Raw genomic sequence first — 17,650 nt, 5'->3', positions numbered from 1 at the left:
CCAGTATATACTAACTATAATAGTATATAACTATAAGAATATATTAACATTAATAGACAGGCATGGTAAACAACAGTAACTTTTTTCTATCTTCAAACTGGGAAAGGTGGTTCTAACAAGAAACCTTTTTTAAACATTTTTTAACTTTTTTAATTTTTGGGGAGCTAGAACTAATAGCAACAAAAAATGAGTCATTGAAATTTGGATCCACAAAATTACATATAATCAATTTTCTACAAACTTGCTGGTGAGCAGTCAACAGCTGGTCCCTGGTTTGGGTAGTTTGCTCTCCAGCAGGCACAAATGAGCAGGGTTCCATGCAGTAAAACGCATTCTTGTGATACAGGAGGTTAAGATCACAGGTCAGGTGACAACAGCATTACGAGGAGCATTGTTCCTAGTCTGGACACTGTGCAGTGGCGCCTTTGATGTGGTGGTTCATTCATCCCCCTGTCGTTTCCTCTTTGCTGCAGCGAAATGTGTGGTATGCCACGTTGTCAGATGTTTAAGCAAACCCGATGTTCCAAAGGATTACATTTTCCTGTACCGTTGTAAAACATACAGTAGCAAAGCTTAAAAGTGACCGGCTTTGCTGACACTTATTTCCCCCCCTTTGGTATGGTAAAGTAGTCCTAAACAATAGAATGAGCTGAGGTCTGCTGCTCCTCCTGCTGTAGTTCCTCTTCCTGGGACTGTTCCTCTTTCTGTTGTTCCTGAAATGTCATTGTTTTTGGGTGAAATTTTCCCCCCAAAACAGAATGTGAATGGTCTGAAGTGCTACCCCTAATCACAGTAAGTGGGTGGGAACTTTCTGAGACTACATTAAAGTAATTGCATTAGCATAAAGTACTGTGACATCTATAATGCAAATGTCAACACCTTCCTTATCTGTGCCTGTGAGGAAACACCTAGGCTTAAAGTTAAAATAAAAGTACATCTTCATAGTAAACACAACCTTTTTTTTACAACTTCCGGGTCCCACCGGACTGAGAAAAGAAAACAAAGGTCCAGCAGAAAAGATGTGACACTTCCTCATTCGCTCTATGAGTCACATGGAAGCACTGTGATGCTTTATAGGAGGTCAAAGTAAAATATGAGAAGAGTCATTCCATTGGGCAGAAAGTGAATAGTAGTTAAAACAAGCCAAACGGCTACAGAAAAAAAACCAGGATGAAACTTCCTGGATACAATTTGCCATTAGTATTGGATAGAGGGAGCTGGAGATACATAAATTCACATTCATTATGGCATCTGGCATAGTGGGGGAGAGGAGATCAATCAGAGGAAGCATTGAGCCTAGATTAGCTTCATAATCCTAGGAAGAGGATGTAATTGTGGTGTCTACAACAACTACAAAAATATAGAATGGAAAGAATATCGACACCAAAATATCGAACATCAGTATAACGACTCCCTATCTACAAACAGGTAAGTACAAAAATATCGAAGACATAATATCGTTGTTTAAAATATAGTTTGTAAAAAATATCGATTTTTTTAAATATGCTAAAAGTAATATTAATTTAATTAAATTATCAATACAATTAAATAAATCATACTTAAAATTAATTAAAAATGATTAAAATAATAAATAATATATGTAATCTCCCCCAAAAAATTACATCAGCGTTGGATAGCGGGGGATACAATTTACTATTCCCACTCCAGTGAGTGTAACAGTAGGGAAAGCGTTGGATAGGAGGAAGACGTGTGAGCGCTGAGCTCCGCAGCAGCCTCCCCAGTAATCCTGGCAATTGTCGCCCTGAGGGCTTCGGAACCCTGATTTCGCCCGTGTCTCCTCCCGCACACCTGGGGGCCTGAGCGGAGACGGTGAGAGCGCATCTCCGGCTGGGTGGAGGCCGTGCCGCGCTTGGAGCCTGGTGGGCGGCGCCGGCCATCTTGCGGCCTGGACGTTCGGCCGCATCCCCGGCCTCGAGTAGTGGAAAGGCCGGACCGCGGTGCTACTTGGCCGGCCGCCGGCGGCTGTGAGGGCCGGTGCCCAGGATTTTCGCGCCCGCGGCGGCGGCGGAGCCTGAGCCGCTCTGCCGCGGTGTACCTTTAAGAGCGCGACGGGGACGCCCGCGGAGGAAGAGATCGGTGAAGGCCCTCGGCCCTGGGGAACCTGCTGCGCACCGGGCTTGGAGCGCGAAACTGGAGTAGGCCTTGTCCCTGCGCGGCCTGCCGGGATCGTGACTGACCGGCGCTGACCCCTGGCCACTTACTGTTGGGAGCCCCGCCGTGTGCCAACTGCGGAGCGCAGGATTGAAGTGAGGCCTGGCCCTGCGCCACCTAACAGTGCGAGTGTAGATCGGCGCGGCCCCTGACCGCGTGTCGTCCGGGGGCTCTGCTGGGCGCCGTCCACGGATCCCGGGATCGGGGTGAGGCCTGACCCTGTGCGGCCTGCCTGAGGAGAGACGAACTGGCGCTGACCCCGGGCCGCTTGCCGCCGTGGGACCCTGCAGACGCCGGAGGGTCTAGAGACCGAGCCCTGGGGACACCCAGGGGACCCTGACTCTTGGGGCCTGGGTGTGCTACCCCCTGACCCTCGCGTGCTTGGAGCTTTGGGAGACCGCCCCTGATGCCATTTTGGGCTGGCAGCTTTGGGCATCGCGTCTGAACTTAAGGAAGGGACGCAATTACGGAGGCTCCTGGTATTTGATGGACGGCAACGCGAAGAGCGAAGCTCAGGAGCTGCCAGGAAGTTGCTAGTCGAGTGGACCAGCGGAGCCGGAGGGAGCGAGGCACGGAGAGGGACCCCGGGGCTCCCGGCCTGGAGAGTTGGGCTTGGTGGAGGACGCCGACCCTGTTGCTGTGGAGGAGAATCACGGCCACCTCCATGGAGAAACGCCCGAAACCTCCCCCGGATGCTGCTGGGGGAGCGGCGGATGACCGGGGCTCCACCCTGGACGTTGACCCAGCGGCGGGTCTGCCGCAAAGCCAACTTGACCAGATCCTGAAGGCCATCGCCGACACCAGGGAGGCCCTGCATCATGACATCGGGCAGGTGTTCACGAGCCTGGGCCTATTGCGTGCGGACCATGGCAAATTGGCAGATCGGGTCAAGCAGACCGAGATCCGGATTGAGGCGCTGGAGCCCACGTCGAAGGCGGCGGACACTCTCCTGGGGGAGCTGCAGCAAAGAGTGCACCTACTGGAGCAGAGGGCGGAGGATGCCGAAGGGCGCAACCGCCGCAACAATATTCGCGTGGTGGGCCTGCCGGAGAAGATTGAGGGGACTGACATGTTGGGCTATCTGGAGGCCTGGCTGCGTGCTGCGGTTGTTCCAGAGGGGCTATCACCGTTCTATACTCTGGAGCGGGCTCACCGCTAGCCGGCTCGTCCCCCGGCCGAGGGCCGACCTCCCCGCCCGGTGGTGGCGCGGCTGTTGCATTACAGAGATCGGGACATCATCCTGCAAAAGGCGTGAGCGTTGGGGCCCTATAAGGTGGACAACGCCCAGGTCTCCATTTATCCGGACTACTCCTTGGAAGTCCAGAGGCAGCGGTCGACTTTTCTGGCGGTCAAGAAGGCGCTACGGGAGGAGGGCATCCGCTACTCTCTCCTGTTTCCAGCCCGCCTACGGATCATGCTAGATGGCAAGTCTTCTTTCTACGACACTCCCGACGACGTCTGGAACTGGTTGGAGTTATACAAGACCGGCGCGGATGCACTTCATGTGCCCGAGGAACGACGGAGGGCACCACCGAGACCCAGACGGAGTAGGAGACACAGGAAACGACCGCCAGACGTTCGGACACCTTCGATCTCGCAGACTGCACTGGAGCGCAGGGATGCCCTTCGGGCGGTGTCCACCATCTCCCAGACAAAGAGCTCCACATCAGCTATGGAATCGGGCTCCCGTGAGGGCACCGACGAGGGGACTTCGGAGGAATCGGCGGCTGGAGGCCCCGTGCCGCCGCATGTCACACCTGGGACTGCTGATGGTTTGCTGGACGAATAAGGCTTATGCTCCCCTGCGGTGGTATCGTATAACCTGATGTGTTCCTGGGCTGGGTTTGGGTCGGTGGCGGCATTGACCAATTGGGCCTGGCCCTGGTGTTGGGCGGCCAGCTTCTGGGGTGGTAGCTACCTTGATCAAGGAGGAGACGCGGGACACATGGGGCATGTTGGGGAGGGCTGACTGGGAGGAGGGTGCTGCTCACGGTCTGTTAGGAAGAGGCGACAGGCCGCCCCCTCTTCTCCCACACCTATTGTGGGACTCTGGTAGTTGCCAGAGGCTGTTCCTTTTGGGATTAATCATTTGGATGGGTTTCTGCTGTTGGGGGCCTGTTCTGGGGAGGGGTGGGACAGGGGATTTTTGGGGAATGTTGGGGTTTTGGTCTAGGGGTGTAGCCAGGGTGAGCGCGATACTTGCTTTCATTGGGATTGTGCTTGTTACCAGGAATGGGGACCCTCCTTGACTTGAAGTGTGTGACCTGGAATGTGAGGGGTCTGAATTCCATGCTGAAGCGACACAGGGTTCATGCTCATCTTGTCCGCAGGGGGGTTCAGGTTGCCTTCCTGCAGGAAACTCACATTGATCAAACTGAGGGGCGGGCTCTGCAGCGCAGATGGCGGGGGCATATGTTCTACACCACCTATTCGGCCTTTGCAAGGGGCGCTCTGATATGGGTGCGGGCAGGGACTCCCTTCCAGCCACTAGTGACGGTAGTTGACCCCGAGGGGAGGTTTGTAGCTGTGCAGGGCCGCTTGGATGGGAGGGACGTGACGCTTTGCAGCATGTACGCCCCGAACGTGGACCAACCTGCCTCCTTTGCGCGACTGTCTGGGAAATTGGCGACTGTCCTAGCTGGCACAGTCCTGCTTGTGGGGGATTTTAATTCTGTACTGGACGTAGAACTGGACCGTTCTCACCCACCACTGGCGCAGGCGGCAGCTCATAAGCTGGCGAAGAGTAGGAGGGAGTGGCAGAGTAGCTGGGGCCTGGTCGATGCATGGCGGATCCAACACCCCACGGAAAGGGACTTCTCCTTTTACTCCCCCCCACACGATCTGCATGTTCGCCTAGACAGCATTCTGTGTTCATTAGACATCCAGAGCCTGGTCCGCCACAGTGAGTACTTGACTAGGACGGTATCCGATCATAACCCCTGCCTGGTCACGGTACAGTGGATGAGGCGACGCCAAGCTATCCCGACATGGCGGTTGAATCCACTGACGCTAGAGGACCCACCATTTAGAGCCGGAGTGCGCGACGGGGTGGAGGGGTACTTCGGTGCTAATGTGGGCACGGCTTCCAGCAGGGCACTGGAGTGGGACGCCTTCAAGGCGGTGATCCGGGGAGTCTGTATCTCTGCTACCGCGGGAGTCCGTAAGACTCTCCTGTAGGATGTAGAGCGCAGTGAGGACCGATTGCGCACTGAGGAAAGACGCAGCCATACGGACCCGGAGGCTCGCGGAGTGGTCTCAGCGGCACGGGAGATGGTGGCGACAACAATGGAAAAGCTGCGCTGCTTTGATTACAAGGAGTTTTTGGTCCGGGCTCACGCCGAGCGTGACAAAGTAGGCTCGCTACTGGCGTGGTTGGCCAGCCCTGGGACCCGAGGCTCCCCGATAGTGGCGCTCACCACTCCAGAGGGGAACATGGTTTACACGCAGTCGGACATTAACGACCAGTTCCTTCAGTATTATAGGCACCTCTATCGGAGTAGGATGCCGGATCCCCCGGAGGAGCTGGAGGAGTTCCTGGCAGCGGCGCAATTGCCCAGGCTCGACCCGGAGCACGCGAAACAGTTGGGCGGAGAGGTCTCCGAGGGAGAGATCAGGGTGGCCATCAAGCACATGGCCCGCCGCAAGACTCCGGGAACGGATGGGCTCCCGATCGAATTCTATGCGGCCTATGCGGATGTGCTGGTCCCGCGTCTGAGGGCGGTATACCAGGAGGCATGGGACTCGGGGCGCTTGCTGGCAACTGCACGCGAAGCTTTGGTGATACCCTTACTAAAGCGGGAGGGAGACGCGAGCTGCCGCTCGGCGTACCGCCCGCTCTCCATGCTCACCACGGATTACAAGATCCTGATCAGGGTCCTTGCAACGAGGCTACTGACCCACATGCGCTCCTTGGTACATAGTGACTAGGCGGGCTTTATTCCTCAGCGCACCACTGCCACCTGTGTGCGCCGGTTGCTCCGGGTCATGGGAGGAGAGGCCGCCGCTCGTCCGGGTGCTGCAGTCCTCTCGATTGACATTGAGAAAGCGTTTGATAGCGTCGAGTGGCCGTATCTGCTCCGTGTACTAGAGGCCTTTGGACTGGGCGAGCGCTTCGTGAAATGGACCGCCTTGCTTTATGCCGCGGCCACGGCCCGTGTCAAGACTGGGTCCACCATCCCGACCCCTTATGCGGTGTGTCGGGGGACCCGACAGGGGTGTTCTCTATCTCCCCTGTTATTTGCACTGGCAATTGAGCCATTGGCCGCACATGCCCGGCTGGGCCGAGCGTATGTAGGACTTCCGCTGAGAGCCGACACCCACTACATCTCTCTATATGCGGACGACTGTTTGCTGTTTCTGGCGGACGCGAATGATTCCCTGCGGGGGGCCGAGCGGCTCCTATCGGACTTTGGCCATCTCTCGGGACTAAGAGTCAATTGGGGGAAGTCTTGCCTCTTCCCGCTGACCCCAGGGGCTGATGATCCCAGCCGGGGGGCGCCTTGCGGTGGGAGCGTCATTGCCTCCCCTATCTGGGCACTCTCATATACCACTCGCCAGCGGCCCTCTTAGATGGCAACATCAACAGGGCCATTCGGAGTCTACAGGGTTGCATGGGCTTCTGGCGGACGCTGCCGCTGTCGGTCGCGGGACGAGTCGCATTGCTGAAAATGGTGGCACTTCCCCGACTGCTGTACCTGTTTCGTACCCTGCCGATCTGGATTCCTGCGTCAGTCTTCAGCAGACTCCGCTCCTTAACATCTGGATTCATCTGGGGATCGGGTAGGCGACGAGTGGCGCTGGCCACGCTGCTGCGCCCCAGAGCGGACGGGGGTCTTGCGGCGCCGGATTTTGAGTGGTACTACCTGGCAGCGCAGCTGCAGTGGCTCACCCAGGCGGTGGCCTTGGAGTTCCGTGGTCCGGAGGGATTGGTGGGCAAACTGTTTCCGAGACACGTCCTTTCCTTTATAATCTTGGGCCAGAAATTGGACCTGGCTCAGCTGACTTTGGAGGAGCGAACGATTCGCAGCTGCTGGCTTTGGTGCCACAGGCGTTCGGGTACCGTTCGCCCCTACGCCCCAGAAATTCCGCTTGGGATGTGCACGGCCTTTCCACACGGTGGTGACTGGTCAGCACTGGCGACATGGGAGGAGCTTGGCTTGCTGATGGTCGGCGATCTCTACAAGGATGGCTCGCTGCTCACGTTTCAGGAGCTGCGGAACTCTTACGATCTGCCGAGGGGTGGATATCTGCTACACGCTTCGCTGGTGGCTGGCATTCGCCGTTACTGGAGGAGTGGGCTCACCGAACCGCCGACCTCGGAGAGCTGTCAGTGCGTGGTAATGGCCGCTGGCACCTACAAGGCCGTCACGTGCCTTTACCGACGATTATCGACTGCCACCCTGCGACCCCCTGGATGAACTGCGAGCTAAGTGGGAGGGGGACATTCGGCGGTCTATTCCTGAAACGACCTGGCCACAGCTGCTGCGCCGAGCGTGGAAGGGCACTAGGAACGCCAGGTTCCAATTGGTCCAGTTTTTTACCCTGCACCGCGCATACCTAACACCGACGAAAATCTCGCAATACTTCGAGGGTGCGTCCTCCCTCTGTCCTAGATGCGGGACAGCGGACGCGGACTTTGCCCACATGTTCTGGACCTGCAACAAGTTGACCGGTTATTGGGAGGCGGTAATGTCTTGCCTGAATGCTGTCACGGACCGGCAGATCGATATTGACATGGGCACCTGCCTATTATTGTGGTTCCCTCACACCCCTCGCACTCGGGTAACCAGTACATTTTGCGACTTGGGTTTGGTTTTAGCCAAACGTGAAATCTCCATGCACTGGAAATCTACCCAAGGTCCCAGCTACTTGCGTTGGAAGACCACTCTAGAGCGCTGGGCGAAAGCAGAGAGTACCTTGCGGCTGCGGCAGGCTAGGAGCCTAGATAATGACAAAGCCCTGGAGTTGGCTAGGGCGTGGGAGGCCCTAGTTGTGACGCTCCAACAACCAGAGGGTGACCAGAGCGAAGATGAGGGAGAGACACCAGGTTGAGGGCACTGTGTACGGGGACACCTCACACTTACCAAGGCGCACACACCACTTACACATATCGATTGCGGATTTGGGGGTCCTGGCACCCCGTTGAAAGACGTAACTTACCTTTACCGAGGTCCTATCCAGGGCAGGCAAGTGATAATATGTTAGCGATTGGGAAGGAGGATTGTGACACACTGGCTATGGGGGTGGGGCACAGGGTGGGTTGGGTCTGTTGGGGGATGTTCTATATAAAAAGTGTCTTGTTGGAACTGTACTAATATGCTGCATTATCGGCTGATGTCTAGATTACTATTTTCCTGTAATGTACTTCCTAAACTTGATTACCAATAAAAACTATTTTTACAAAAAAAAATCTGTGCCTGTGAGGAAACACCTAGGCTTAAAGTTAAAATAAAAGTACATCTTCATAGTAAACACAACCTTTTTTTTTACAACTTCCGGGTCCCACCGGACTGAGAAAAGAAAACAAAGGTCCAGCAGAAAAGATGTGACACTTCCTCATTCGCTCTATGAGTCACATGGAAGCACTGTGATGCTTTATAGGAGGTCAAAGTAAAATATGAGAAGAGTCATTCCATTGGGCAGAAAGTGAATAGTAGTTAAAACAAGCCAAACGGCTATAGAAAAAAAAACAGGAAGAAACTTCCTGGATACAATTTGCCATTAGTATTGGATAGAGGGAGCTGGAGATACATAAATTCACATTCATTATGGCATCTGGCATAGTGGGGGAGAGGAGATCAATCAGAGGAAGCATTGAGCCTAGATTAGCTTCATAATCCTAGGAAGAGGATGTAATTGTGGTGTCTACAACAACTACAAAAATATAGAATGGACAGAATATCGACACCAAAATATCGAACATCAGTATAACGACTCCCTATCTACAAACAGGTAAGTACAAAAATATCGAAGACATAATATCGTTGTTTAAAATATAGTTTGTAAAAAATATTGATTTTTTAAAATATGCTAAAAGTAATATTAATTAAATTAAATTATCAATACAATTAAATCATACTTAAAATTAATTAAAAATGATTAAAATAATAAATAATATATGTAATCTCCCCAAAAAAATTACATCAGCGTTGGATAGCGGGGGATAAAATTTACTATTCCCACTCCAGTGAGTGTAACAGCAGGGAAAGCGTTGGATAGCGGGAGTGTAAAAATTACTATTGCCACTCCAGTGAGTGCAACAGTAGGGAAAGCGTTGGATACCGGGAGGGTAAAAATTACTATTCCCACTCCAGTGAGTGCAACAGTAGGGAAAGCGCTGGATAGTGGCAGGAAGAGGATGTAATTGTGGTGTCTACAACAACTACAAAAATATAGAATGGACAGAATAGCAACACTAAAATACCGAAGATCAGTATATCGACTCCCTATCTACAAACAGGTAAGTACAAAAATATCGAAGACAAAATATTGTTGTTTAAAATATAGTTTGTAAAAAATATCGATTTTTAAAAATATCTTAAAAGTAATATTAACTTAAAAAATCAATATAATTAAATAAATCATACTTAAAATTAATGAAAAATTATTAAAATAATAAATAATATATGTAATTTCTAAAAAAAATTACATCAGCGTTGGGTAGCAGGGGGATAAAATTTACTATTCGCACTCCAGTGAGGGCAACAGTAGGGAAAGCGTTGGATAGCGGGAGGGTAAACATTACTATTCCCACTCCAGTGAGTGCAACAGTAGGGAAAGCATTGGATAGCGGGAGGATAAAAATGACTATTCCCACTCCACTGAGTGCAACAGTAGGGAAAGCATTGGATAGGGTAGGGGTGAAAATTACTATTCCCACTCCAGAGAGTGCAACAGTAAGGAAAGCATTGGATAGCGTTGGGGTACAAATTACTATTCCCACTCCTGAGAGTGCAACAGTCGGGAAAGCGTTGTATAGCGGGAGGGTGAAAATTACTATTCCCACTCCAGGGAGTGCAACAGTAGGGAAAGCGTTGGATAGCGTAGGGGTAATAATTAATATTCCCACTCGAGTGAGTGCAACAGTAGGGAAAGCATTGGATAGCGTAGGGGTAAAAATTACTATTTCCACTGCAGAGAGTGCAACAGTAGGGAAAGCATTGGATAACGTAGGGGTAAAAATTACTAGTCCCACTCCTGTGAGTGCGACAGTAGGGAAAGCGTTGGATGGCGTAGGAGTAAAAATTACCATTCCCACTCTAGTGAGTGCAACAGTAGGGAAAGCATTGGATAGTGGGAGGGTAAAAATGACTATTCCCACTCCAGTGAGTGCAACAGTAGGGAAAGCGTTGGAGCGGGGGGGTAACATTTACTATTCCCACTCCAGTGAGTGCAACAGTAGGGAAAGCGATGGATAGCGTAGGGGTACAAATTACTATTCCCACTCCAGAGGGTGCAACAGTAGGGAAAGCGTTGGATAGCGTAGGGGTAAAAATTACTATTCCCACTCCAGTGAGTGCAACAGTAGGGAAAGTGTTGGATAGGGTAGGGGTAAAAATTACTATTCCCACTCCAGTGACTGCAACAGTAGGGAAACTAATGATTTAATTTTTTAATAAAAATGAATTGTTTATCAATACCAATAAAAAATTATTTACCAATTACAAAATATTTAATAATTAATTAATTATAAATACCAATACATATTATTTATTAAACATTAATTACCTATTAATAATTAATTAACAACCAATTAGTTTTCGATACCAAAAATGTAATAAGTAATAGGAAAATCCCAATTAATAATTAATTAACAATAAATTAATTATCAATACACAAAAATAATTTCAATAATTACTTCATTACAATTAAATTACTTCCCACCCTATTCTCCTATAAACCCACAACCCGCTCCGAATAATAAAGTAATACAATTAACAAAATTATCATTTACTCAATTAATAAAATGTATTACCAATTAATAAAAATTAATTACCAATTAATAGTTAATCAACAATAAATTAATTATCAATACCAATAAATAAAAATAAATATTTACATAATTACAATTAAATTAGTTCCCACCCTATTCCCCTATAAACCCACAACCAGCTACAGAACTAAAACGCAAAATTAAATTAAAAATAATTAATAATTCCTAAAAATGTATATTTAATTTACTATAATTAAATTACTTCCCACCCTATTCCCCTATAAACCCACAATCCACTACGGAATTAAATAACGCAAAAATTAAATAACATAAAATTCATTACTTAAAAAAAAATACATTACAAAAATAATATACACTTTTAACACATATATTAACATACAAAACACTTTAAAATATTCGATATTATTAAAAATGTGACATATTTTAATGTCTATTTTATGTACTTTGATATTTTGACAGTCAATATTACTTACCTGCATTTCGATATTATTAACCACTATATTATGTCCATTCGATATTATGTCCATTCTATATTTTGAAGTCAATATTCTGTCCATTCTATATATTTTTTTCGATATTGTGACAGTAGTCATAAGCCTCGGCCTTCTACCCATTGCCAATTGATGGTGAACCATTGCCTGTAATTTGTAGTATTATCAGGCATGTGTGCTTGAGGCTCCACCTCTCTTTTACCCAAGGACACTATCAATCAATCAATCAGGATTTGCAAAGCGCAGCTGAATCTCCAGTGAGAGTCTCGAGGTGCTGAGAGATCATGCTCATGCTGCCTGTTGTCCTATTGGTCAAACATTATGAACTGCTGGAGCGATGGTGAGGTTCTAAGGTACAGGGAGAAGTTGTTCCAAGCCCTATCTGCCAGGTGAGAGAAGGAGTGGCCTCCACTGTTCATCGGGTGGATGCGTCGGGTAGCTGCTAGGGAGTGGGAGCAGTGTGGAGTTTCCTGGTAGGGTGGTGAAAATTAATTGAGGTACGGCAGTCCTTCATTGTGTAGTGCTTTGTAAGCATGGGTGAGCAGCTTGAACTGGCATCTCTTCGGGACTGGCAGCCAGTGGAGTTTGCTGAGGTGAGGGGTGATGTGAATCTGTCTGGGGAGGTCAAGGATAAGTCTGGCTGCTATGTTCTGGATAGTGCGTGGAGTTTTGTCATGAGTTGGGTGGTGATTTCTATGTAGAGGGAGATGCTGTAGTCTAATCTGCTGGAGACAAGAGCTTGCGTGACCGTTTGCCTGGTGCTGGGAAACAGCCTTTACAGTGAAGTAACTACATTGCATGCCTTTGCCACAGATTGTTTAGCGCGCAGATTTTTACCGTGATTATGCAATTACATCGCATGCCAATACCACGGATTTAAGGTAAGTTTGGGGCTTGGGGGGGTCTCCCCCCACAAATGCATTGTTTTTAAATCAAAAAACAATATGTGGTATTGGCATGCGATGTAAATGCATAGTTGAGGTAAAAACATGCTTGCTAAAAAATGCGAGGCAAAGGCATGCAATGTCTTTACCAGCGGTGTACCGTAGTACAATTCTGCTGTTGGGTGGTAGCCAACCGAAACCTTTCTTGAGCATTTGGAGGGTGAGGAAGCAAGCGGAGGAGATGGTATTGACCTGCTTCTTAATGGATAACTGGCTGTCGAGGATGATGCGGAGGTTGTGGGTATGTTCGATCACTTAGATAACCTATGCGTTGCTCCTTGGGACAACCTCTCCCTAAAGCCATACTGGCCACCCCTGTGGAGTGCCAACCTCTGTGCTCAGAAGGGATATGGGAATCCTTTCCCTTCAAACTCTTTAAGGAACCTTAGGGTAACTTCTCTGTTTTATCGTGGATGCCCCCACCTCCCCTGCTGAGGAAGACCTGAACCACATTTCTTAGCTTTACTCCCAGGTACCTTTTAGGACACGCTGGTTCTGATCCAGAGATTTGCTATCTTCCCAAGTTCTATGAATACAGTGAGCTTGGAATCATTTAGATGCTGGCGCAACTCTGAAAAACAATTTAGCAGCTTCGGCTGCTTCATAATCAAATTATAAAGCTCATCATAATCATTTGATTTACTGCTCTTCCAATAACCATCCAGTGCCCTACTGGTGTAATCCACAAAATCAACCTGTGTGTGGCGGGGCTGCTTCTGCTATTACTGAACGTCAGCTGATACTCTGGGTTCATACCAAGTTTGGTGATAAGGGCTTCTTCATGTTGGCATATCTCATCTGATCAACTACTTCCAGGGTCAATAGGGTATTCCTCCCAGCAATTGGCATATGCTTCCCTAGATTAGTCCTCCTCATATGCTGGAAACTACTTTTCAATGGGGTCTCCCACCACATAGCTAGGCACCAGGTCTTTGGGGTAGTGGACTGTTTTACCTCTCCTTGGCACTTCACTCTCCATGCCACCATCTTCATTGGACTCAGAAGCACCCCCCCACCCCTCCTTAACTTTCATATCTATTTCTACCTGGCCTCCCTCATGGACCAGCAGGGATTTCTTCTCCTTGTATGTCAAGGATAACTGTTTCTCCCCCAGTGCCATGACTGCTGCTACTTTTTTTCCCTCAGCATCCCAAACCAGATTTTCCTCCACCAGAGCAAGGGTTGCCAGTTGTAGCTTAAGGGCTGTCTCTGCTTGTCTGTCCTCCAAAGATGACTGGGTCAAGATTTGAAAGGATGCAATGATCTTTGTCCTGGACAAGACAGGTGACCTGGAATCGATGGGCATCCCCTCCACCACTGTCACTTGGTCCACTGTAGGGTCATGCCACCCTTCTTCCTCTATTTCTTCCTCATCTTCTGCCTCATTATCCTCTTGCTCCTGTGTTAGGGGTTGTAACAGGTCGAGTTCCTCCTATGTTCTAGGGGTTATGTGGTACTCCACTTTCTTGGACGCCTGTGCCAGCTTCAGCCCTCTTTCCTTACACTGCTTCCTCTGCTCTACAATGTTGAGGCTCTCAATACAGCTCAGATCCACTTCCGTTCTTTCAAAAATCATAGGTGAAAAAGTTGAGGAACTGGGTGAAATTCGAAAAAAAGACCAATTAAAAATGAAAGGAGAATTAAAAAATCCCAACGTTGACTTTGATGCCAGATTACATAACAGAGTTTTGATTTTTACTTAACTCACAGAGTTGTACTGCAGAACTAAACTTCTGGATCACATTGCTGAACATCAATGTTAGAAAATAATTCAGTAGTAGAGTGGGGTGAGTACCCACCTCAAATAATAACCATGGCCCTTGAAACGGTGAACCCCTGAAGTCACTAAATTAACCAGCGCTCAACCCCCAGGTAGCTATGGCACACAGCAGGCATGCTTAACTTAGAGGCAATGTGTAAGGCATTTACACAGTAATCAAATAGCAATAAAGTCAAAACATAACACTAGAAGATTTTAATAAATAAAATGATCGCTGAACCCCTTGCCTGGGCAAATCTAATAGCCACCATAATGAATTTGTTAGTAAAGGGACACCCCGTGCCAGATTCATGGAAGGGTGCCGAGGTGGTCACAGTGTACAAGAAGGGGGCAAGAGATGACCCTGCCAACTACAGACCGATCAGTCTGATAGACATAATCCAGAAAGTGGTTGGCAGGGTCATTATCGCCAGGGTGGGCGACTGGATGGAGGAGGAATGTATTCTCTCTCATCTGCAGGCCGGATTTCGCCAGAGGGTGGGCACGATGGACCAGGTCTTTCGGCTGTTTGGGATCTATTGGAAGGCAGTTACCATCAAGAAGGGCAGCCTATATATGGCCTTCATAGATCTCAAGACGGCCTTTGACCTGGTCCCCCGTGCTAAACTGTGGGAGATTCTGAAAAGTATGGGCTTTCCTGGCTCACTCTTGAGATTAATTGTAAGACTCCATGAGGGGACATACGCTAGGATCAGATGGGGTACACAGGGCCAACTGACAGACAGGGTACCTGTGAGGAGTGGAGTCCGTCAAGGGTGTGTCATGGCTCCGACTCTCTTCTCCTTGTTTGTGAATGGAGTGGTGGACCATCTGAGAGGAGAAGAGACGGATGCCCCAACCCTGGCGGGGGAAAAGATTCAGACTCTGCTCTTTGCGGACGATACCTTACTGATAGCTAAATCCCCGATAGGCCTGCAAAAACTTCTGCAGCGATTCACCTCCTTTTGTACAGAGAGAGGCCTAACCATCAATACCACCAAAACCAAACTGATGGCTTTTTCGCCCGCCAAAAATTTTAAAAATAATTTTCTGCTTAACGGGACTCCCCTGGAGTTGGTCGAGGCATTCGACTATTTAGGGGTCCGGATAAATAGCCGAATGACCTGGAAGGATCACTTGGCCAAAATGCTATTGGGCCACAAAAGAGTGTCGGGGGTGACCTTACGAGAGTACCGGGCATCAATTAGTAAACCAGTGTCCCCGGTAATGGCCATCTACCATGGCCAGATACTCCCGGCTGCATTGTACGGCTCCGAATTATGGGGGTTCGACAATGTTAATGAGCTAACCATAGCAGAAAATAAGTTTTTTAGAGATGTGGTGGCCCTCCCTGTTTCCACCCCGCTGATCCCCCTGCGGTTAGACCTTGGTAGACGTGCCTTAAAGGATATAGTGAGGCTGCGCCCACTGCTCTTTTGGGTCCGCCTGAGAAGGACTAAGGAGCTGGCCAAATACGCCGAAGGTCTGGACGAGCTAATTTTATTAGATTCTGGGTTCAAAATTGGCTGGCTGAAAAATCTGAGGCTATTAGTCTCCCAATTGGGTTTGAGAGATGTATGGGAGTCCCAAGCGCCCCCGCCCAAAATGGTGATCAAGAAACTATATTGGGATTGGATTCAGGCCGAAGCATCACGCAGTATTTCAGGGGGTTCACTTACAGAGTATTTTCTTGAGTGTAAGTGGGTAAGGAAACTTGAACCCTTTCTTGACTTGATAACCAAGCCGCTAGACAGGGCCCTTTATTTAAAATTAAGGTACGGCACTCTCCCGGTACATGAATTTACTTCAAAATGGTCCAATCAGGATGGCCCCTCACGATCTTGCCCCGGCTGTGCGGCCCCTAAAGAGTCTGTGGCCCATCTTCTTTTTGCCTGCCCTGCGTATAAAGTGGCGCGGAAAAACTGGCTGAAACCAGTTTGTAAAGGACTGGGGATGAGGTGCCATCGCTCGGCCCTACGAGTGATTACAACGGATCTATCATCTACCTCATTGATATGCGGGGTGGCAAAGTTTTTAAGTAGTGCCTGGATTATTAGATCAAGATCCCTGGGAATGATTGCAAGGCAACTATCCACCCTCAGTGGAGCTATTTGAAGCCGCCTACTTTGAGTGCCTGGAGTATTTTTGCCTGTGGTCTTATTAATTGTGATAGTGTTCAGTCGTATTTTAATTATGGTCAACCTTTGTTGTTGCTAGTACATCTTGATGAAATGTATTTTAAAATGTATATGTTGTCTTTTATGGTGATCAATTTTACCGAATAAAGATTTATACACATTGAAAAATAAATAAAATGACAACAAAATGACAAATTTCCAATGAGGGGAACCGGAGGTATGAATTCTTTTAATTTAGTTTTAAATGAAAATAGCACCAAGAAGCACAAAGTGCCAATGATAGTCAATGACGTGGTAGAACAGGACCTAGGCACAATTTGACGCTGACCGGGATGGACAGCAGGACAGATACAGCAACAAGGTTCATCCTCAGCCAAATGTTTTGACCTTCTGATTTTAGTCCTTTAAGTTCCAATCCACCATAGAAAGAGAGGAACTTTCTCAGGATGGCAGGCAGAGGAAAACAGGAGGGTACAGTCCCGGTCCAATTGCCACTGGTCATCTGGGCAGTTGCTGGAAAAAGCATCTTATAGCTTGTTGTGTCCCTGTACGTTTAACAGGAGGTCAGTCATTGTCCTGGATACCAGACGGAGAGCAGGTTTAGTCTCCTTGGCTCTTCTCATGTCTCAAACAGTGGGTTCAATCCTCTTCTGATCTTCCAGGAGTCCAGGTGAGTTCTGAAGTGGGTGTCTGGAGATTCCACATTCAGCATGGGCTAGTGGGTAGGGTTAGCCCTTGGACTATTTACTCTATTGGTTAGCGCATCCCCCGGGATAATTCACACGCACTAGCTTGTGCCAGGAATAAATGTGGCATCACCAGGCACCCATTTCAGAACACTCCTGGACCTGTGGGGGATCAGTGATAGTAATTTTTCACAATGGGAGATATGATGACATTAAAGATGGGTGAATCTAGAGTTGGTACTAAAAATCACAATGGAAACATGTACAAATGGGCAGACAGCAATAGCTCCATACATATTAGACATGCAAATTTGCTGTTAGCATTTTATTTATATGTATTTCACATTCTATGCATAAAACCTTCATTAACAAAAAAGGTATGTAACCTTCATTAAAAGTATAAAGAGTTCACTTACCAATCAACCCTCTGGAAGACAGAACTTCTTCCCATTGTTCTTGGTTACTTATAGAAACCTATTTTAAAACAAATGCCTTAATATGAATTCA

At 48.5% G+C, this 17,650-nt stretch overlaps 1 protein-coding gene across 3 annotated transcripts in view; it reads right to left on the bottom strand.

The window, feature by feature from the left end:
• Positions 1–17,650, bottom strand: part of NME9 (NME/NM23 family member 9) — a 697,622-nt gene that overhangs the window by 469,604 nt on the left and 210,368 nt on the right. For all 3 annotated transcript variants that reach the window (XM_078680514.1, XM_078680516.1, XM_078680515.1), the window contains exon 3: positions 17,560–17,617. In XM_078680514.1, coding sequence (XP_078536640.1) covers positions 17,560–17,617 — 58 coding nt within the window. The remainder of the gene's footprint in view (positions 1–17,559; positions 17,618–17,650) is intronic.

This window comes from Lissotriton helveticus, chromosome 3_1 (genome assembly GCF_964261635.1).
Source record: "Lissotriton helveticus chromosome 3_1, aLisHel1.1, whole genome shotgun sequence".
In the NCBI taxonomy this organism is placed as follows: Eukaryota; Metazoa; Chordata; class Amphibia; order Caudata; family Salamandridae; genus Lissotriton; species Lissotriton helveticus.
The sequence above is the reverse complement of the archived record's forward strand: the minus strand, read 5'-3'. Positions and strand labels throughout refer to the sequence as shown.